The sequence below is a fragment of the Hypanus sabinus genome, chromosome 4 (genome assembly GCF_030144855.1).
Source record: "Hypanus sabinus isolate sHypSab1 chromosome 4, sHypSab1.hap1, whole genome shotgun sequence".
Classification (NCBI taxonomy): domain Eukaryota; kingdom Metazoa; phylum Chordata; class Chondrichthyes; order Myliobatiformes; family Dasyatidae; genus Hypanus; species Hypanus sabinus.
Window position 1 is genome coordinate 157,385,302 of NC_082709.1, and position 22,580 is coordinate 157,407,881.

Here is a 22,580-nt window from a genome sequence, read left to right on the forward strand (position 1 = left end):
AGGTCTGTGTGTGTCTGCACCTGCACCAACGCCCCCGGAACTCCTTCTCTGCCACCTGTCCCACACCTTTCCTGTGGGACTCCACCTTTGCCATTCCCAACATGTTTTGCTTCCTCCAGGTTAACAATGCTCCTCATTGAGAAGTACAGTACTGTGCAAAAGGCCCCTTAGCAATATATATGTGCCTAAGACTTTTTACCCAGTACTGTACAGAAGCTGAAAGAGCCACGTTCATCCAGTCTTTGATCATAACCTCATTATTCTTTTTACAATATTTATTTATTTTGCAATTTATAAAATAATGTCTTTGCACTGTACTGCTGCTACAGAACAATAAATTTCACATCATGATTCAGTAATAATAAACCTTAACCTGATTCTGATTCCATTCTGTATTAACTTGATTCAGCAACTTTTTCCCAATAGATTCACAATGTACCACACTCCTCTTGTTTCACCTAAGTCCTGATCATAATGTGGAAAATTATTAATTTTAAAATCAGAACAGAAAGGGAAGAGTTTACAATTTTTTTGATTATTTTAAAGGACCGGAATGACATAATTTAAAAAAAAATTGTTCTTGGAATTCAAATTATAAACATATAGCATTCTCAGGATGAAAAAGGTTCAGGTAGCATTTTAACCCTTTTTCAAAGGACACACATATGAAAGGAACACAGATACTTCATTCTTGATGATGATTTCCTTGGGGTGTAGTTCATGTGGCAGATAGTGGGCTATAGTCATCTCCCATGCATCCACAAATGCCACATTGACGCCCTCAAACATCCTTCTCATCACTAAATCAAGCTGGTAGGAGAACCAGTCACTATTATAGAGACTAATCCCCTGTGAAAGGGCCTGGACATTGGCTGTCTTTATTACAATTACTGTATCAGGACTTCTACCCAGCAAGCGTAGAATTGACCTCCGAATGTTCTGTAGTCGTCGGATGTAATGCTCCACCGGAAAAGTATTAAAATGGCACCAGATCGTGAAGGCTATAACTGTGTTCTTTCCTCCTTGAATTTCATCCAATTTATTTGCAATGAATTGCAGGTCCTGACTTGATATGGGCTGGATGCGTATTGGTTTCCCATGCGCAAAATAATCTATCTTGATCTTGTTGTCCACATCCAGAGCAAGATGGGGTCCAGTTTTCAATGAGTGGCCGAGATCGAACTTCCTGAGGCCTGAAGAGAAAATGATTTAAACAATTCTGAGTAATAATTTATTAAGTGACAACTAAAACAATATTTTACCAGCATAACCTTTAAAAGATCAATGTGTCAAACTAGAGCTACAGTGCTGTGTAAAAGTCTTAGGCTTAAATATATACCTAGGGTGCCTAGGACTTCTGCAAAATATTGTATATTGTTTAACACAGAAGATTGGTTGGAGAGCTGGGATAAGAGTACTTATCCCACTGAGAACCTTCTGTTTCTCAGTGGTAGTAAGTGCTATTTAGTAACTGGAAAGGCAACGTATGCTGTACTGAAAAGAGGATGCTGTCCAAGTTGCATGCAATCTTGGACAATTACTCCCATCCACTCCATAATCTACTGGTTAAGCACAGGAGTACATTCAGCCAGAGACTCATTCCACCGAGATGTAACACTGAGCGTCAAAGGAAGTCATTCCAGCTTGTGGCCATCAAACTTTACAACTCCTCCCTCGGAGTGTCAGACACACTGAGCCAATTATCCTGGACTTATTTCCACTTGGCATGATTAACTTATTATTATTTAATTATTGATGGTTTTATATTGCTATATTTCTACACTATTTTTGGTCGGCTGTAAGGAAACCCAATTTCCCTCGGGGTCAATAAAGTATGTCTGTTTGTCTCTCTGTCTGTCTGTGCAAAAATCTTAGGTTCCCTAGCTATATATACATGCCTAAGACTTTTGCACAGTAGTGTACACCTTTCATTCCATGTCCAGTACTGGAGAGGCTGAAAACATTGATCTTCAGCAGTGATGTTAAACTTCATGTCATCTCTTCAGAAAATTTCACCAATGTATCTCGTGTTGAAGACAAAGATGGTCAATGACAGTGATATGAAAGATTCCACAATTATATAGTTGTTATTTAAAGAGAAACTGCAGTGTTGCAAGTACTCTGGCTATGGTTGGATTGCCAAGGATGAGACATGGCTAGGATGAATTATGGAGTGAAATACATTGTCAAAAACAAATCAACCATGGCAACTTTCACAGAGGATGTCATTGGTGAGTAATTAATTTGAACCAAATTCAAAATAATTTCAATCATTTGTTACCTTCTGTTTGTGGTAATACTTAGTGCATTGAAATAATACGATGATTTGATGCTGAACTTTGCATGCATGCATCTCATGGAATTCTGTCGTGTAAAATTCAGATTTTTACATCTGCTTTTGAGAGATCTTAGATTCTCAGAATGGAAGAGGCAGTGAGCATGACTATTTCCAGGCAGAACAACTAAAGATGCAGTCAGGTTGAAGTTGTTGGGCAGCAATGAATGTCTGCTGGAAGTATGTTTATTGAATTAGTAGAACATGCCATTTACCAGCATGATTACAGCACTGTTCAATTGAAATTCAAGTTCTGGCTTAAACTTTAACCACATATAGAGCAACACATGCTCAACAGGAGGAAGGGACCTCTACCTGTAACATTTAAAGGAATTGACTCCCTACAGGTCAGTTATTAGTTAATTTATTTCTTCAGGCTGCTGCATAAACCATTTACCCTGTGATGTGAAGTCTTCCCTGCAGGAAACTGTTACGTACCCGTAACTGGGTGTCTGACCAGCAGAGAAAGAATCCGTTGGAGTCTGGTGGTACCAAACTAAAGGTGATTATTAGTAAACTGCACAATACAATATCAAAAATGTAAATATACATATAAAACAAGTTAGCAGTAATAAACCTAAAAGTGTAGGAATAATAATAATCAATAATAAACAAGCTCTATCAATGTCTAGGGGTAAATGAATTGTCATAGGAAAGTATAGAGTTCAGTTCGGTTCATAAACGCTGAGGTGGTTATGGTTGTTGTATTGAAATTGTTGGAGAGAGAGAGAGAGAGAGAGAGAGAGAGAGAGAGAGTGAGTGAGATGTAACAGCAACAGCAGGCAAACCTTCTATTTCTTTCTTAATCCGTCGTGTTGTTGTGGTCATTCAGTTATGACCCCTCTGTCCTTCAGCTAGTCTGTTCTTCTGTGGTGGACTCATCACTCTGGCATGAGTGGACACACACATAAGTCCCCACCGGCCCTGCTGTAACATTGTGAGCTTTACTGACTGATATCCTGGTTCGGTCTCTGAAGCCCCCACCTTTCTGTGGGTTCCGAATACTCAGTCAGTTTTCACTGGTGTGTCTGAAGGGTGTCTCTCCAGACCTGTCTTTTATCCCCACTCACGGGGTCTCAACTATCCATCAACTCTGAATGACCGTGTCCGTCAAATCAGGCCACTCCTGCTATCTCCTGAGGAATGTTAACGAGCAAAGTAAAGTCCTTGTAGTAGAAGGTAAATAATCCAGGAAGAGTCATAGTACAGTAAATCAACAGTCTCTCTCCCCCTCTTATCTGTAGCAAATGTTCTTGCCTGTGTTTTTCTCTCTCTCTCATGAGCAGCATAGCAACAGCAATAGTTTGTGGTTCTGTGGGGGGGGGGAATGGTTAGCTCTGCACCCCATTGTCCATCAGGTCTGTTCATCACTCATAACAAAATAAAGAACATAATAAATCAAAGCTGGACTAAACCACTTGACACCATGAGTCTGCTCGGTCATTCAATAAGATTTTGACTGATCTCACTGAAAATGGCCATTTGTCTGTGTGTTGTGCTGAGAGGTACTCCTCCCTGCAATGAGCCCCTCAATGTTCACACTATGTTTGATCCATATGAAGACCATCATGCAAGTCAATGCTTCTCTCCTGGAGCAATAATGATCCTGTCATGTTGCAGTGTTCTGCTGTCGCAGAAGAGGCATAGAGCCAGCCAAGCCACTGGAAGGAAACTCCTAAAATAAGGAAGTGAGCAGGAGTAGGCCATTTGACCCTATATTATTGTTTTCTCATCCAATAAAATCATGGGTAACCCCAATTCCTATTTCCAGTACCATCTCCATCTAAACATCATAATCTTTTTTTCTCTTACTGTACTGAGTGTAGTAAATGGCTGTTGTGTGTTCTTCATGCCGGATGTTGGAGTCCTGAGAGACCCAGAGTCCCCAGGAAACTACATCTGTGTGAAGTGCATCCTGCTGCAGCTGCTTGAAGACCATGTTAGGGATCTGAAGCAGCAGCTGGATGACCTTCAGCTTTTATGGGAGAGTGAGGAGATCATCGAGGAGATCATTATAGGGAAGTAGTCACCCCTAAGTTGCAGGAGGTGGGTAGCTGAGTGACTGTTAGTAGAAATGGAAATGTGAATAGGCAGCTAGTGCAGGGCACCCCTATGGCCATTACCTTCAATAATAAGCATACTGTTTTGGATAATGTGTTGGGGGATGACCTCCCAGAGGAATGCCATGGAGACCAGGTTACTGGGTCTGAGCATGTGTCTGTGGTGCAGAAGGCAAAGAGGGTGAAGAGGGGAGCAGTAGTGAGAAGGGACTCAATAGTCAGAGGAACATTCAGAAGATTCTGTGGATGTGAACGGGACACCCGGATGTTATATTGTCTCCCAGGTGCCAGAGTCAGGGACATTTTGGATCGCACCCACCACATTTTGCAGGGGGAGGGAGAGCAGCCAGATATCTTGGTACCAATGACATAGGAAGGAAAAGAGGTCCTGAAGAGAGAATTTAGAGTACTAGGCAGAAGGCTGAGAAACAGGACCTCCAGGGTAGTAATTTCTGGATTGCTGCCTGTGCCACACACCAGTGAGGGTAGAAACAGGATGATTTGACAGATAAATGTGTGGCTGAGAAGCTGTTGCAGGGGCAGGGCTTCAGATTCTTAGATCATTGGGATCTCTTGTGGGAGAGGTTTGAGCTGTACAAAAAGGACAGGTTGCACCTGAAGGGTCAGGGGGACCAATATACTCGTGGTCAGGTTTGTCACAGCTGTTAACCATATAACATATAACCATATAACCATATAACAATCACAGCACAGAAACAGGCCATCTTGGCCCTCCTAGTCCGTGCCGAACCCTTAATCTCACCTAGTCCCACCTACCCGCACTCAGCTCATAACCCTCCACTCCTTTCCTGTCCATATACCTATCCAATTTTACCTTAAATGACACAACTGAACTGGCCTCTACTACTTCTACAGGAAGCTCATTCCACACAGCTATCACTCTTTGAGTAAAGAAATACCCCCTCGTGTTTCCCTTAAACTTCTGCCCCCTAACTCTCAAATCATGTCCTCTAGTTTGAATCTCCCCTACTCTCAATGGAAACAGCCTGTTCACGTCAACTCTATCTATCCCTCTCAAAATTTTAAATACCTCGATCAAATCCCCCCTCAACCTTCTACGCTCCAATAAATAGAGACCTAACTTGTTCAACCTTTCTCTGTAACTTAATTGCTGAAACCCAGGTAACATCCTAGTAAATCGTCTCTGCACTCTCTCTAATTTATTGATATCTTTCCTATAATTTGGTGACCAGAACTGCACACAATATTCCAAATTTGGCCTTACCAATGCCTTGTACAACTTTAGCATTACATCCCAACTTCTGTACTCAATGCTTTGATTTATAAAGGCCAGTGTTCCAAAAGCCCTCTTCACCACCCTATCTACATGAGACTCCACTTTCAGGGAACTATGCACAGTTATTCCTAGATCTCTCTGTTCCTCTGCATTCCTCAATGCCCTTCCATTTACTCTGTATGTTCTATTTGGATTATTCCTGCCAAAATGTAGAACCTCACACTTCTCAGCATTAAACTCCATCTGCCAACGTTCAGCCCATTCTTCTAACCAGCATAAATCTCCCTGCAAGCTTTGAAAATCCACCTCATTATCCACAACACCTCCTACCTTAGTATCATAGGCATACTTACTAATCCAATTTACCACCCCATCATCCGATCATTTATGTATATTACAAACAACATTGGGCCCAAAACAGATCCCTGAGGCACCCCGCTAGTCACCGGCCTCCATCCCGATAAACAATTATCCACCACTACTCTCTGGCATCTCCCATCTAGCCACTGTTGAATCCACTGTTGAGGAGTGTTTAAATTAATTTGGCAGGGGAATAGGAATCAGAGTGAAGGGACTCAGGATTTGATGGATGGTGAAATAACAAAGATAGCATACAGTCAGACTGTCTGGAAGGGCAGGCAAATCATAGGACAAAATTGGAACCAGTAGTGTGAGTATCAGTGCATGAGGGATTCAGAATTAAAAAGGGTAGCAAATACGATATAAGAAATAAAGTGGATGATCTTGTTGCACTTTTACAAATTGTCAGGTATAATGTTGTGGCCATCACTGAATCATGGCTGAAGGATGGTTGTTGTCAGGAGCAGAATGTACACGGTTACACATTGTATCAGAGGGATAGGAAGGTAGGTAGAGGGGGTGCATGGCTCTGCTGATGAAGAACGGCATGAAAGCAGAAGAAAGGTGTGATATAGGATTGGAAAATGTTCAGTCTTTGGGGGTTGAGTTAAGAAACTGCAAAGGTAAAAGAACCCCATCAGTAGATGGGATGTGGACCACAGATTACAATGGGAAATAGAAAAGGTATGTCAAAAGGGCAATGTTATGATAGTCATAAGAGATTTTAACATGCAGGCCAATTGGGAAAATCAGGTTGGTAATGGATCTCAAGAGAGTGAGTTTGTTGAATGCCTACAAAATGGCCTTTTAGAACAGTTTGTCATTGAGCCTACCAGGGGATCAGCTATACTAGATTAGGTGTTATGTAATGGACTGGTGGCGCTTAGGGAACTTAAGGTAAATGAACCCTGGGAGACAATGATCACAATATGATTGTGTTCAACTTGAAATTTGATAGGGAGTAAGTAATGTCTGACATAACAGTGTTTCAGTGGCAGAGGTTTGAGAGAGGAGTTGGCCAAAGTAAATTGGAAGGAGACGCTGGCAGGGATGACAGCAGAGCAACAATGGTGTGAGTTTCTGGGGAAAATGAGGAAGGAAGAGGATAGATGTATTCCAAATATGAAGATATACTGAAATGGCAAAATAGTACAACTGTGGTTGACAAGGGAAGTAAAGCAAATGAGAGGGCATACAACAAAGCAACAATTAGCCAGAAGAAAGAGGATTGGGAAGCTTTTAAAAACCTCAGAGAGCAACTAAAAGAATTATCAGGAGGGAAAAGATGAAATCTGAAAGCAAGCTAACAACAAGATCAAAGTAGATAGTAAAAGCTTTTTCAAGTACAGTGGCATGTAAAAGTTTGGACACCCCGGTAAAAATTTCTGTTATTGTGAATAGTTAAGTGAGTAAAAGATGACCTGATTTTTAAAAGGCATTAAGTTAAAGATGACACATTTCTTTAATATTTTAAGCAAGATTACTTTTTTTATTTCTATCTTTTACAGTTTCAAAATAACAGTAGAACACGGCACCACCACTCCAGAGTCTGCTAAATCTTCCTGAAGGTCTTTTGCAGTCAAACAAAGGTTTTGATTTGCCTTTCTAGCAATCCTACGAGCAGTTCTCTCTGAAAATTTTCTTGGTTTTCCAGACCTCAACCTGATGTCCACCGTTCCTGTTAACTGCCATTTCTTAATTACATTACGAACTGAGGAAACGGCTACCTGAAACGCTTCGCTATCTTCTTATAGCCTTCTCCTGCTTTGTAGGCATCATTTATTTTAATTTTCAGAGTACTAGGCAGCTGCTTAGAGGAGCCCATGTCTGCTGCTTTTTGGGAAAAAGTTTGAGGAGTCAGGGTATTTATAAAGCTTTGAAATTTGCATCACCTGGCCTTTCCTAACAATGACTGTAAACAAGCCATAGCCCTAACAAGCTAATTAAGGTCTGAGACCTTGGTATAAGTTATCTGAGAGCTCAAATCCCTTGGGGTGCCCAAACTTTTGCATGGTGCTCCTTTCCATTTTTTCACTCTAAAATTGTACAAAACAAAAACAATACACTAATCATGCTTAAAATGTTGAAAAGAATGTTTCATCTTTATGACTTTTGGAGATCAGTTCATCTTCTGCTCACTTAACTATTCACAGTGACAGAAATTTTGACCAGGGGTTCCCAAACTTTTGCATGCCACTGTACGTAAAAAATAAAAGAAAGATGAGAGTGGATATAGGACCGCTAGAAAATGAGACAGGAGAAATAATAATGGGGGACAAGGAGATGGCAGATGAACTAAATGAGTATTTTGTATCCATCTTCACTGTGAAGGACACTAGCAGTATGCCAAATGTTGAAGTGGGAGAGGAAGAGAAATGATTGCAGTTATTATTACAAGGAAGAAGATGCTCAAAAAGCTTCTCCGTGGATTGCCACCTTGTCATGGTGGAGAAGTTTGTGTGATCCTGAGATTCTGAGAGCGATGACGTCTGGAGCTATGCTCCTGGTAGGGTCACCCATTGGCGGTAAGGTCGAGGGTGAGGTCCCTGTCAAAGAACAATCCGAACAAGACCTCAATGGTGGAACAGACTGATGAAGTTATTTCGAACTCAATGGCTGTGAAGGCAGATGAAGGCTGCAACAAATTCACCAGCTCCAATCGTCATGGTTTCCATGCCATTGGAATCAGTTGGTTGATCTGTGAGGTATCATGTTCTTCTTGGAGTGCAACATCAAGTACACATTAAACAAATACACGCACAGGTGTCTTCACTCTGTGGGCCACAATAGATCAATGGAACGAAGACCATCACCCTTGACCTCGAGGGATAGTCATGACAATGACGGCTCAAAAAGCTGAAAGGCCTAAGGGTACGTAAATCACCTACACCAGATGAACTGCACTCTGGAGTTCTGAAAGAGGTAGTGGTAGAGATTGTGGAGGCATGAGTAATGACCTTTCAAAAATCATTGGACTATTGCATGGTGCCATAGGACTGTAAAACTGCAAATGTCTCTCCACTCTTAAAGAAAGGACGAAGGCAGCAGGATTGAAATTATAGACCAGTAAGCCCGACCTCTGTGGTTGGGATGATGTTGGAGTCAATTGTTAAGGATGAGGGGATGGAGTACTTGGCGACACAGGACAAGATAGGACAAAATCAGCATGCTTTCCCTAAGGGAAAATATTGCCTGTTGAATCTGTTGGAATTCTTTGAGTAGGGTAGATAAAGGGGATGCAGTAGATGTTGTATATTTGGACTTTCAGAAGGCCTTTAACAAGGTGCCACACATGAGGCTGCTTACCAAGTTAGGAACCATGGTATTATCGGAAAGTTACTGGCATGGTTAGAGTATTGGCAGTGGGTGGGGATGAAAGCATCCTTTTTTTTGGTTTTCATTTCAGGAGGTCTAGAATACAAGAGATGAATGTGATGCTGAGGCCCCTCCTTGAGTATTGTGAACTGATTTGGGCTCTACATCTAAGAAAAGATATGAGAGTATTGAAGAGGGTTCAGAGGGTTTTCACAAGAATTATTCTGGGAATGAAAGTGTTAACATATGAGGAATGTTTGACAGCTCTGGGTCTGTACTCGCTGGAACTTAGAAGGATGAGGGGGGATCTCACTGAAACCTTAAGTATGTTGAAAGGCCTAGATAAAGTTGATGTGGAAAGGATTTTGTCCCATGGTGGGGCAATCTTGGACAACAGAACACAGCCTCAAGATAGAGGGGTGTCTACTTAAAGCAGAGATGCAGAGAAATTTCTTTAGCCAGAGGGTGATGAATTTGTAGAATTTATTACCACAGGCGGCCGTAGAGGCCAGTTCACTGGGTGTATTTTAGATGGAGATTCATAGGTTCTTGATTGGACACTGCATCAAAGGAGCTAGATAGGTATCCTATGGATAGGGGAATCAAGGGATATGGGGACAAGGCAGGAACCGGGTATTGATAGTAGATGATCAGCCATGATCTCAGAATGGTGGTGCAGGCTCGAAGGGCCAGATGGTCTACTTCTGCATCTATTGTCCATTGTCTATTGTTATGCAGAGAATGTGGGGGAGTGGGGCTGAAGAGGAAAAAGTAAAGGATAAGCCATGACTGAATGGTGGAGCAGACTCGATGAGCCCAATGCCCTGATTCTGCTCCTATGACTTATGGTCTTATGGAAATGGCAAAACATACTGCTCAAGGTGTGAAAACGAGCAACAAATGACAATTTGTAGAATACCTACAAGATGGCTTTTAGAGCAGTTTGTGGTTGAGCCCAATAGGGGATCAGTTGTTCTGGACTGAGTGTTGTGTAATGAGCTGGATTTGCTTAGGGAGCTTGTGAGGAGCCCTCGGAAGAAAGGTAATCATAATATGATAGAATTCGTCCTGCTATTTGAGAGGGAGCAGCTAAAGTCGAATGTATCAGTATTACAGTGGAGTAGAAGGATGAAAGGGGCATGAGAGGGGAGCTGGCCAAAGGTTGTTGGAAAGCGACACTAGCAGCCAAATGGCCTCATTCTGCTCCTATGTCTTATGGTCTTTTCCTTGAAAACACACTTCATCTGAGGAGTTGTAGCTCTTCTGGTTTAGCCTATTTGTGAGAACCAAAGATACACTGTCTGCCAGGTGACCAAATGTTTTCTCATCTCTGTCCTGAATGGCCAGCCCCATGTTTTGAGACAGTAACTTCTGGTTATGGACACTCCACTGAAATTACCCTAAATGTCCCTAAGAATTTTCTGTGTTGCCATGACAGAGCCATACATTCTACTAAACTCAGAAAAGTATGTTTTAATCAACATGATATCTCTTATTATGACAGATCCAAGCTCCCAGAAATCAATTGTGAATCTTCACTAAACTCCATCTCACACAAGTATCTTCTTCCTCCGCACACTATTTCCCACACACAGTCTCAATGGGGCTCTGTAGAATTCATGAAAATGAGTCTACTCTTGCATTATTTCATGATATTTGTTTAACTTCCTTACAGTTCACCATTATGCCTGGTATAATATTTTTTGACTCAATTTATAAAGGAACCATATTAATTTTTGGATAATCTTTTCATTTTTACTTTTACATGGAAGTCCTCACATTCTTTTCCTTTCCATCTGTATTGTTCTTCAGGTTTTTGAAAAGTCCCCAGTCTTAAGACTTACTGCTGTTCAGCAGGGTACACTTTTCATTTGAATCGATATTACCTTTACATTCCAAAGCTTTACCACTGTCCTAGCTTATTTGTCTCAATATTTGTATATTACTTGTCAGCTATTTCTGATACTTTTTAAAGTTAGCCATTGTTTCTTTATAAATAATACTTTACTTGCAGCCTAAGTAGACATTGCAGCAAATTCTTTCTCTATTAAACGGCTTCTTCCCTAGGATTGCAGACTTGATAAAGAGATTCAACCTGATATATCGACTACTTTCTCCTCCATAGACTTGTTAGTTCATCCAATCATTTGTGTGTGTTGCTCTGAATATTCAGCATTTGCAAAATCGCTTGTGTTTATTCTTCTTCTCTTGCCATGGACAACCTATAATAGTCAGTGAAGCCCTTTCCCAACATTTCCTTGACTCTGTTCAGTTTGCTATATTCAGCTAGAAGACACCTTCCAATTGTGTTCAATCACTTTCGATCTTTATATGAAATTCTATATTATGATCATTGTGTAACCCTCTCACCAGGGTCAGGTGCAAACCTGGCTCGGTAGATAACTCTGTAAACAGCCATGTGACTCAGTGGTGAGAAAGCCACCTTTATAACAATATACATCTAGGGTCAGTATGATTTCTGGTTCAACAAAACAGGAAAGTTGGGATGTTCCAATTAACGGAACCTTGATTTGAGTGAATGCTGCCCTTACAGAATTACCCATCACCAAGAAATGACACACCAGCATAAAATTATAAAGAAAGTATATTTACCAATTTCAGCTTTATCAAACAGATAATGAGAGAAAGAAAAGGAAGAACAAAAATAATAGGCCCCATTTCAGTGAGACCAGTCTAAATGTGCACAAGACCATTGGAGGCTCATCTCCTTCAAAAGCTGGGTGAGGCCATTACTCACAGCTTTGAATTCTCATCACTAATCACTGACAGAACTTCTCATCTTGGACTCCATCTCGTGAAGCACTCCTTGTAATAGCCTCTTCCTTACCTTCTCCTCTGCATTTCCCACCAAAAGACCATGAACCCCACCACTGTCCATCATAAATCTTTCTCTGCCCAGCTGTCTAGAACTTTCTCCCAATCCCACCACTCTGATTAGCTGACTAACCATTCCTAAGTTGAACAACACGGCTCCGTATCTTTACCTGAAACCACTGGGAATGCCAAGGATTACCTGGAGGAGATGTGACCCTGTATAACACTTGGTTCCTCAACTCCAGCTTGCTCCATTCCCTCATTGGTAGGGTGTTTTGTCTTTTCAAGTTGGGCCATACTCCCTTTGGCAACAGCTGACTAAATGGCACCTTTACTGTACAAGGGTTGGGCTGCTGCCAATTCCACCGGACTCAAGGCAGGCAACTGCTTTGTATCCAGAGCAGTTAAGTTGCAATATGCCTGTGGAATAGCACAACCAGAAGCTCTCAAATGATCCACAGCTCTATCCTGCCACAGTCTTGCCTCGGATTTCCCCACTGTTGAAAACGCGCACATTGCTTTAACACGAGAGGCACTCCCGTTCCTCGAGGTGCCAGGTTCTTCCTGTACTGGGTCTCTCTGAAGCTTCCTGACTTCCTTTTCTGTTTAAGCAACTTTAAAGTTATTTTCCAAAGGTTTTCTTGTCCCTTACACTCCTGCTTGAAATGTCCATCCTCACCAGAGTGGTAACGTAAAATACTGGTCGCTTCCCTCGCCCAGAGCCCCTGTCAGCAGCAGCTCTCTGCTTAGTACATCCTACTGGTGGGTTCACTTTCTTATTGGACTTGTCACGCTTGGTGGCAGCACTAGCCGACATCAACTAAGAAACCTCGGCTTGCAGGTTTTTCACTCCATCCTGCAAAACTCTCATCTGTGTGGCTTGACTCCAGAAAACACTCTCAACCTATGGTCTTTGAGTCTCCACAGGTATGTGTTGCATTTATCAATAGTAATTGTTGAAACCAGCTCAGAATTTAATTCAGCTGCAGAAGGACCTATTCCACCTTTCACATCAGACAACTTCTATCTCTCACTTTGCAGAAACGAGATCAACTTGTCTTTAAAGTTTTCACTCTCAGCAACTTACAATTCATATTTAACGTTTTTACCCTCAGCTATATGGCCACTTCTCTAAAAGTAAGGATGGCTCTCTCCAGGCAGTGCAACTTCAGTTATGTCACTACTAGTCTGGACTAACATGACATTCTTACCAGCCAATTGATCTAACTGCCTTCCAACCAATGTGACTTTCCTCAATACTTTTACAGAACTCCATACTCTAATTAGCAGTTCATCAGGACTTTGAATATCCACCCTGCTCAGAACACAAGTATTATTTGTGGATAATCTCTCCAAATCACAACGTACCTTAATTCCTGTGGCATCCATATTAAAGTACCTTCAACACTTTCACTGACACAGGCTTAAATACACAAACCACTTAATCAATACTTAAACAGCACTCACATATTATTCACCGAATCCTGGACAAGCTCCCACAAATGTAACCCGCTAACCGGGCTCATATACAAATTTGGTGTGATAATTAACTCTGCTAACTGCCATGTGAGTTAGCAGTGAAGAGGCCACATTTATAACAATATAAGTCTAGAGTCTGTATGATTGGAGCCTAACCAAACAGGGGAGTTGGGATATTCTGATTAACAGAACCCGGACATGAGAAAATACTGCATAAATACTGCCCATACAGAATTAACCATCACCAAGAAATGACAAATCACACAGTAGCATAAAATATTAAAATATGTTACCAATTTCAGCTTTATCAAACAGTTATTAAGAAAAAGAAAATAAAGAATAAAATTAAAGGGCCCTTTACAGTTAGACAGATCTAAATGTGCACATGACTATTGAAGTTAAGCATCATGGAATATTTAAAAACAATGATCATTTTACAATCATTTTCCGGTAAAAGTTATTAGATGAACCTCTGTTGCTGAATCACTTGTTATGAATGATGCATACATTCTGATGAAGAGCTTTCAATCATGATTTGTACCACTTTTCCTTCTTCTAATTCCAAGTACACAGGTGACCTCCATGTTACAACCATTTGAATAATGTAAATTTGTCTTTATAGACTTTATGAATCACAATTCAATATTTTGAGGTCCATTAGGAAATTTGTTCTCATGGAATTTATTTAGGGAAGGCACTAAATAAATAAATACATTATTTTCCAATGTAGGTTCTTGATGCATGTGCAGGTGGTCACAGCTTCATGCTATGGAAAACTGTGAGATGGATTATCTTCTCGGAATGCATCCCACCACTACCCCCTCTACAAGAGACACAATAGAATCAATGAAAGGCCACATCTAACAGGACGGACAAATAACCAATATACAAAAGACAACAAACAGTGCAAACACAAAAGGAAAGCAAAGGTTTCCAAAGGTTATGGGACCAGTTCAATGATGGGGTGAGTGAAGCTGAGTTAAGTTATCCTCTCAAGTTGAGGATTAAGAACTGTTTCTGAACCTGTTGGTGTGGGTCCTGAGGCTCCTGTATTTTCTTCCTGATGGCAGCAGTGAAAAGAGTGCATGACCTGGATGGTGGGGTTCCTTGATGATGGAAGCTACTTTCCCTCAACAGCACTCTGTGTAGACGTGCTCAATGGTGGGAAGTCATTTCATGTGATGGACTGGGCCATATCCACTACTTTTTTGTAGGCTTTGCTACTTTCTGTTACTGTTAGCCCAGATGTTGTGATTGGTATATTTAGCAAGTAGAACATAATTGACTTGTTTCAAGCATTGTTCTCAACTGATCATACATTAAGACCTTTGTAAGTATTTCTGGGAGCTATTACCCGGCTAGAATCAAATAAGATCCGTTGGTATAATTTGGACAGGCAAAAAATATGGTTGTCCTTGGAGAAGCTCAAACTGAAGACATTTCTTTTATTGAAAAAATACCTCATAATTGTCAGCACTTTGAATTCCATGAATTATTACAGCTTTTCATCCCACTGTGCAAGTCTGAGATTGGTGGGTTCATGATGAGCCGTCTTTGCATGCACACCCAAATTTTCCAATTGTCTACCTTTAACTGGTGGATTTTATTATAATATTTATCAGATTTTTTTTTCTGTGTGGAAGTATTATTGCCTATTTTGTATAATTCAGAGATTTTACGTGTCCTTGCAGCGTAGGTGTTTTATGGAGAAATGGTAACGTTATTGATCCTCAAGAAGCATAAGATGTTCATGTGCAAGAAAGTGAAAGTTGCATGAGAAGAACACAGACTTTATTATGAATTGGAGTAAATATAAAGCTTAAAGCATTAGACTACAATGAATAATGAGAAATGGGAATCCTGACCTGGTACAAAATGTATCAAATACTCAAACCACTGGCGTATAGTGGAATCTCCAAAAATATAAACAACTTTCCCATGAAGACAGTTGATAACATTTGCTGGCGTGTCAAAGTTTTGAAGTCTACAGGTCTTTGATATCCATTTATCCTGATAATAAAATCCAGCTGGTGAAAGGAATGGCTTGCCAGGGAGACATTCACTGAGATTTTTGCCTAAAAATTAGGAGAGAGAAATTTAAGTACAATGCCTTTGATTTATAATCCACTGTTTAAAAGCATTAATGTCAAATTTCAAGAGAATATTGGACAGAATATTCGTAATGAAAATCACGTGAAAATCTGCAGATGCTGGAAACTCAAACCAACACACACAGAATATGCTGGAGGAACTCAGCAGGCCAGGCAGCTTCTATGGAAAAGAGTAAACTGTCTATGTTTCAGGCTGAGGCCCTTCTTCAGGACTAGAAAGGAAGGGGAGAAGTCAGTGTAAGAAAGTAGGGAGGGGGGAGGAAGAAGTACATGGTGGTAGGTGATGGGTGAAGCCAGGAGAAGGGGAGGGGTGCAATGAAGAGCTGGGAAGTTGATTGGTGAACAAGATAAAGGGCTCTGATAGGAGACTATAGAAGACTATGGAAGAAAGGTGAGGGGGAGGAGCATCAGAAGGAGACGATGAGCAGGTAAGGAGACAAGGTGAGAAGGTGAGAAATGGAAACAGAAAATGGGAATGGTGAAGGGGGAGCAATTACCAGAAATTTGAGACCTTGATCTTTATACCATCAAGTTGGGGACTACCCAGAAGGAATATAAGCAATGGCAACATGTGGGAAAATGAAATGAAATGATTTAGATGGAATAACATAGAAAGTAAACAAGTTCCTAAAAATTGTGCTTGATATGTCAATGTAGTAAAAAAAATGACGTGAATTTCAAATGCATCTTTCATGTTCACTTCAGTGTCTCTCAGAGCAATCTAAAGCTAATGTAGGGACTTTAAACAGGGTGCAATCACCATTGTAAAATGAGAAATTTGGGAGTTAATTTGGCAAAGACCAACAAATGTACTCTAATAATGACCAGACAATCTGTCAGAGTAATGCTGGCTGAAAGTGTCTGAACAACCATTCCCCTCCTCTTCTTTGAACATATGCTTTGGGATGCCAAAATTGCCTGAGGAGATAGAGCCAGCCCCAGTTTAATGCATAGCATCTGCAAAAGTGCAGTATTCCTTCATACTTCATAGAGAGCATAGATAGTCAGACAACTTATTTAAATTAAAAATTAGGATCAGGATAACATGTGCAGCTTCAAGCACTTGAGAATTTTCCACATTAAGAAAAGCAAATTCATCAACACAATCCGATTTGTATTGAACAACCAACTAAATTCATGTTGTGTTACGTACCCCATAACTGGGTCACTTACCAGCAAAGATAGAGAGGTCCGTTGAAGTCTGATGGTACTATTTTTAACAGTATTTATTGATAAAAATACGCAAAAATAATATCAATGCAAACATGCAGATAATATACATCATCAATACTAAATCTAAAAGCGCGGGTATAATAATAATAAGAAATAGCTCTATCGTTGTCTTGGGGTTAATGTATTGTCTGATGGAAATATAAAAGTCACTCAAGTTCATTCAAGCTGCAGCTTTTTAGTTGGAGAGAAAGATGGATGTTTAACTTGCCCATTCCTTTTATGATGTCAATCCTTCGAGAGTTGTTGGGGACTGGTTTCCCCATTGTGGTTAGCTAAAGCCGTGCTTCCATGGTAAAGGCCCACCAATTCCAAGGCAAATGGAAAAGGACGCATGTGGGCTTTTCCACCGGCTTTCGCTATTACGCTATTACAGGAGTTCTAGCATTTCTTCTGTTATGTCTGAAGGGGCTGTTCCTCAGACCCTCTTTTACCTGACTCACAGGGTCTCAGATGTCAATCAGGTTGGGATGATGCAATCCCTCCACCAACCCCCCTCGGTTCATTGCCTGGGGGCTTTGATGCATCGTACTGTATTCAATACACAATTCCGTCTCCAAGAGATAATGGCCGTTAACCGTGGCTTTGTCTCTCGGAGGCCCAGGACACATTCCAAACATTGAGGAATCTGCGTGACTCTCTCTCATTTCCTGGGTCTCCTGACCCGAATCAATAGCGATCCTGCGATTCTCAAAAAGGAGGGGGCCACAGGCGTAACAGTTGAAACAAACAAATTACAGTATTTGTTTCTAATATGTTACTAAAATTAATAAAAATCTATGTAAGATATTAAATTCAGTTTAGGATATAAGGGAATCTTTAGCATGGAAGAACTACTCCCAACATTACTAACATAATCCCTTGTACACAAATCTCTAATTTGTTAAGTCAGTATATTAGTATTATCTTACCTGAATGAGGTGAAGGCTTTACAATTACATAACCTTGATCTTTGGGTAATATTGGCCTCTTGATATTTTTTTGACTGTAAATATATTATTATTTCTTAATCTACTGCACCCATGAAATGTGACATATAAATGTTTAATTTTGTAGGAAGCATAGAGATAAAAGAGGATAGTTTATCATTTGAGCATATTGTTACCTAAAGACAGAGTCAGCAACAACTGATTGTTAATTCAAGGGGGTGGGTGAAAGCCAGAAGTTGTGGTAGCAATGACATAACTACGAAAAGGGATAAGGTCCTGAAGAAATAATATGAGGAGCTAAGGAAGAACTTGAAAAGCAGGACCTCGAGGATGACAATCTCTAGATTGCTGCCTCTGCCAAGTGACAGTGAGGGTAAAATTAGGGTGATTTGGCAAATAAATATGTGGCTGAAGAACTAGTGTAGGGGACAGGGTTTCAGACTTGTGGATCATGGGTTCTTTTCAGAGGAAGGTATGAGCTGTATGAAAAGGAAAGTTTACTTCTGAACTTGAGGACGACCAATATCCTTGCAGACAGGTTTGCTAGAGTAGTTGGAGAGGGTTGAAACGAGTTTGGTAGGGGGATGGGAAACTGAATGATAAGTTAGAGGATGGGGCAGTTGTTGTAAAGGTAGATTCAGTGTGCAGAGCAATTGTGAGGAAGGATAGGCAGTGGATAGGTTATTAATGCAGTCTGTTGGATGGGTTTAAATGTTGTCTATTTTAGTGACAGAAATATGAGGAACAAGGGTAATGAACTTCGAGCATGGATTAATACATGGGGCTACAATGTTAAGGCCATTACAGAGACTTGGATGTCAAAAGGTCAGAAATGGCTACAGAATGTTCCAGAAATTAGCTGTTTCAAAAGGGAGGGAGGTAAAAGAGATGGGGAATGGCATTGCTAATCAAGGATCGTTTCAAAGCTGCAGAAAGGGAGGATGTCCACTGAGTCAGTGTGGGTGGAAGTAAGGAATATGAAGGGAGCAATCACTCTACTAGGAGCGTTCATAGGCCATCCAGTAACACTACAGACACTAAGACCAGATCAGGAGATAGATTTTAGAAAATTGCAAAAGTATCATGGTTGTTGTCATGGGTGACTTCAACTTTCCTAATATTAATTGACAGCACCTTAGTGTTTAGATAAGATGGAATTTGTTAGATGTATCCAGAAAGGACTGCTTGCATATTATATATACAGGCTGATAGAGGCGGCCATAGTAAATTTGGTTGGGTGGGAGGTCTCTCAGTGGGAAAGCAATTCAGAGTCAGTGACCACAACTTCATGAGCTTTACCGAGGCATTGGACGGGGGTAGAAAGTCCTGATAAATGGTCTCAGCCTGAAATGATGACTGTTTACTCCACTTCATAGATGCTGCCTGACCTGCTGTGTTCTCCCAGAATTCTGTGCGTGTTACTCTGGATTTCCAGGATCTGCAGAATCACATATATGTGATTTACTACAATGTCAGTTTTTTATTCTGTGAATCATCGATTGTGATGGAAGGGGTCATGGGTACTTCTGCTAAGACACATCTATTTACGAATAATCTAACCACCAATGCCCAAAGGCTGGCAATGGAACGAAGTGTTGCTTAGGTTTCAGACTACAGGATTACCACATGGATCTTGCAACAGGTCAGATATTAGTAGGTGCCAATAGAAATTAGTTTTTACAGACCATCTACAACATTTCGTGGTAGGCAGATTGTTGTGATCTGAGTGTGATTATGCCCAGTACCACCACAGTTTTGGAGGTTTCCTGTACTAAAATGCTTATAATTCCAGATCAATAATAATCTCCCATCCTCAGAAGGGATAAAAGAAAGCAAAAACTAAACAGCTGGAGGATGTGGGCATGCCAAGCAGCATTTGTGGAGGCAGAGAGCTGGGTAGGGTTTCAGGCCGAGACCGTGCATCAGCAGCGACAGATCAATATCTCTACAGCACCTGCCACCCCTTGTATTCCTTAAGCTCAATAAGAATTTCAACCAGATGCATATCTTCAGCTTATAGAGATGAATCACACTGCTCTTTTAAAGAAATTAATTTGATTAGTTCATGAAATCAGTTTATAGATGTGAAGAAAATGAATGCCAGTACCTCATGAGAATGATTATCATACCTTTGAAAATAATGCAATTCTTCTCCAATTAAGAGGTTCTTCTTATAACCTCCCATCGCATGGTTGACACGAGATGAGCAGGGTAGCTTCTCTGGTCTGTAACAGAACCAGGGCTCCCCAGTTCTGAGATCAGTAAAGTTACAGAGTGGTTTAGTTTGAGACAAACAGAAATTACACACAGTGGTCTGCAAGGTATTCCCCGATTTGAAAGTGCTTTTAAAATACACTCTGTCTGGCTTTTCTTTCCGTATTCTTTTAAGGGCTTGAACTCCTTCACTGGGATGAACCAAAGAAACTGACACATGGACTTCTCCTGGCCAGAATAAGGTAAAATTGATGTGATAAGTTCCATTTTGGTGATCTGTAACCGTTCCTGCCGAACCGGCTTTCAACTCTGGCGTGTGAATCCGGGCTTGGAGATAGTCACCCCCATATTGCTTCGGATTTCCTTCAAAATCGTACATACGCACCATCACCTGTAACTGATCTCCAACATAGACAGTCTTTCCAGAATTTAAAATAACAAAATATGCATGTGATGGGTCACTGCTTTTCTGAAAAGGCACATTAGGTCTGGGAGGCTTTGGCCATTCAATCATTTTGATCAGAGCCACACCCTCTGATCTTTCTTCAGGGGTGAAGCTGTGAATTTGATAGCCACATTTTAAAAGTCTGTCAGTCCAAGATGACGGAGTTTCCTCTTTTAGCTGCTCTGCTGTGTGATTAAACTTTGGATCTGGATATTTCTTCCATGTTCCATCTGTTTCATTCTCCAATGTAGAATGGAATATTTTAGTAAAATAATCATATTTGTACATAAGGTTCATCTTCTTAACTTACCAAATTGAAGCCTCAGAAAATGCAGGGATTTTAATACCCTGAGGGAGTTGTTCAGAATCTTGCCAGACGGGAAGATAGAAGGTCAAAAATGAAGGGAAGAACTGAACTTTGAAAGCTATTCAGAGTATAGATGTAAAATTGTATTACAGGGAAGAGATGTAGTTGGATAAATGGCTGTAGTAAAAATAAGATCACAGAAACAGACTCATACGAAAGGAAGCAAGCACTTTGTCTCAGATACATCAATTCAGCGTAGATACCCTTTCTGCTATCACAATCAAGAGAAAATCTGCAGATGCTGGAAACCCAAGCAACACACACACAAAATGCTGGAACTCAGCAGGCCAGGCAGTGTTTATGGAGAAAAAATACAGTTGACACATTGGGCTGACACCCAAAACCTGCTGAAGGGCCGCAGCCCGAAACGCCGACTGTATTTTATTTTCATAGATGCTGCCTGGCCTGCTGAGCTCCTCCAGCATTTTGTGTGTGTTACCCTTTCTCCTTAAATCTATGCCCTCTATGTCTTGATTCACTAACCTAGAGTAAAAGATTAAATGCATTCATCCTCTCTATGCCCTCATGACTATATATACCTCTAGAAGATCACCCCACTTTCTTTTACACTTCAGAGAATAAAGTCCTAGCCTGTTCAAGCTCTCTCTATGTCAGTCACAAAAATCCTGACAACATCCTTGTACATCTTCCCTGCACCCTTTCCGGATCAATACCATCTCTCCTATAGCAGGATGACGACTTTTAAAAGCATTACTCCAAATCAGAATGAAAACTATGTTTATCACTCACATACACTGTGAAGTTTCTTTTAGGGCAGCAATACGGTACACAACTGCAATATAATATCCTGGCTTCCATACTCAATGTTCGAGCAGATGAAAGCTATCATGCTAAATGCTCTTTTTCACCATCCTGCCCACCAGAGATACTGCTTTTAGTGAATCATGTACTTGTAATCCGAGGACTCTTTGTTCTACTACACTCCTGGAGGCTCTACCATTCATTGTGAGAGCCCTATCCTCCTTTGTCCTCGCAAAAGACAATATTTTTCACCTATCTGAACTAAACCATTTGCCATTCCCCAGCCTGCTTACCCAGATACCATCTAATTCTAGATAGCTATCTTCACTATCTATGATTACACACGTTTTAGTGTCATCTGCAAACTTACTAACCAAGGCTTAGAAACATAGCAAACGTACAGCACAATACAGGCCCTTTGGCCAACAAAGCTGTGCTGAACATGTCCTTACCTTAGAAATTACCTAGGGTTACCCATAGCCCATAGCTCCATCTACCTGTCCAGGAGTCTCTCAAAAGACCCTATCGTATCTGCCTCCATCACTGTCACCGGCAGCCCATTCAACGCACTCACCACTCTCTCCGTAAAAAACTTACCCCTCTGTACCTACTTCCAAGCAACTTAAAACTGTGCCCTCTCGTGCTAGCCATTCCAGCCCTGGGAAAAAGCCTCTGACTATCCACACGATCAATGCCTCTCATCACCTTATACACTGCTATCAGGTCACCTCTCATCCTCCAAGGAAAAATGGCCGAGTTCACTCAACCTATTCTCATAAGGCATGCTCCCCAATTCAGGCAATGTCCTTGTAAATCTTCTCTGCACCCTTTCTATGGTTTCCACATCACTTCTATAGTGAATTGACCAGAAATGAGCACA

General features: G+C 40.9%; 1 protein-coding gene across 1 annotated transcript; it reads right to left on the reverse strand.

Annotated features, from left to right (window-relative positions):
* Positions 1-586: 586 nt before the first annotated feature.
* Positions 587-20,868, reverse strand: LOC132392175 (NXPE family member 3-like). The gene is made up of 4 exons (XM_059966021.1): positions 20,042-20,868; positions 17,895-17,968; positions 15,508-15,717; positions 587-1,193 (listed from the first exon to the last, which is right to left on the reverse strand). The coding sequence occupies exons 1-4, from the start codon at positions 20,866-20,868 to the stop codon at positions 640-642; spliced, it is 1,665 nt and encodes a 554-aa protein (XP_059822004.1). The 3' UTR covers positions 587-639.
* Between the last annotated feature and the right edge of the window lie 1,712 nt (positions 20,869-22,580).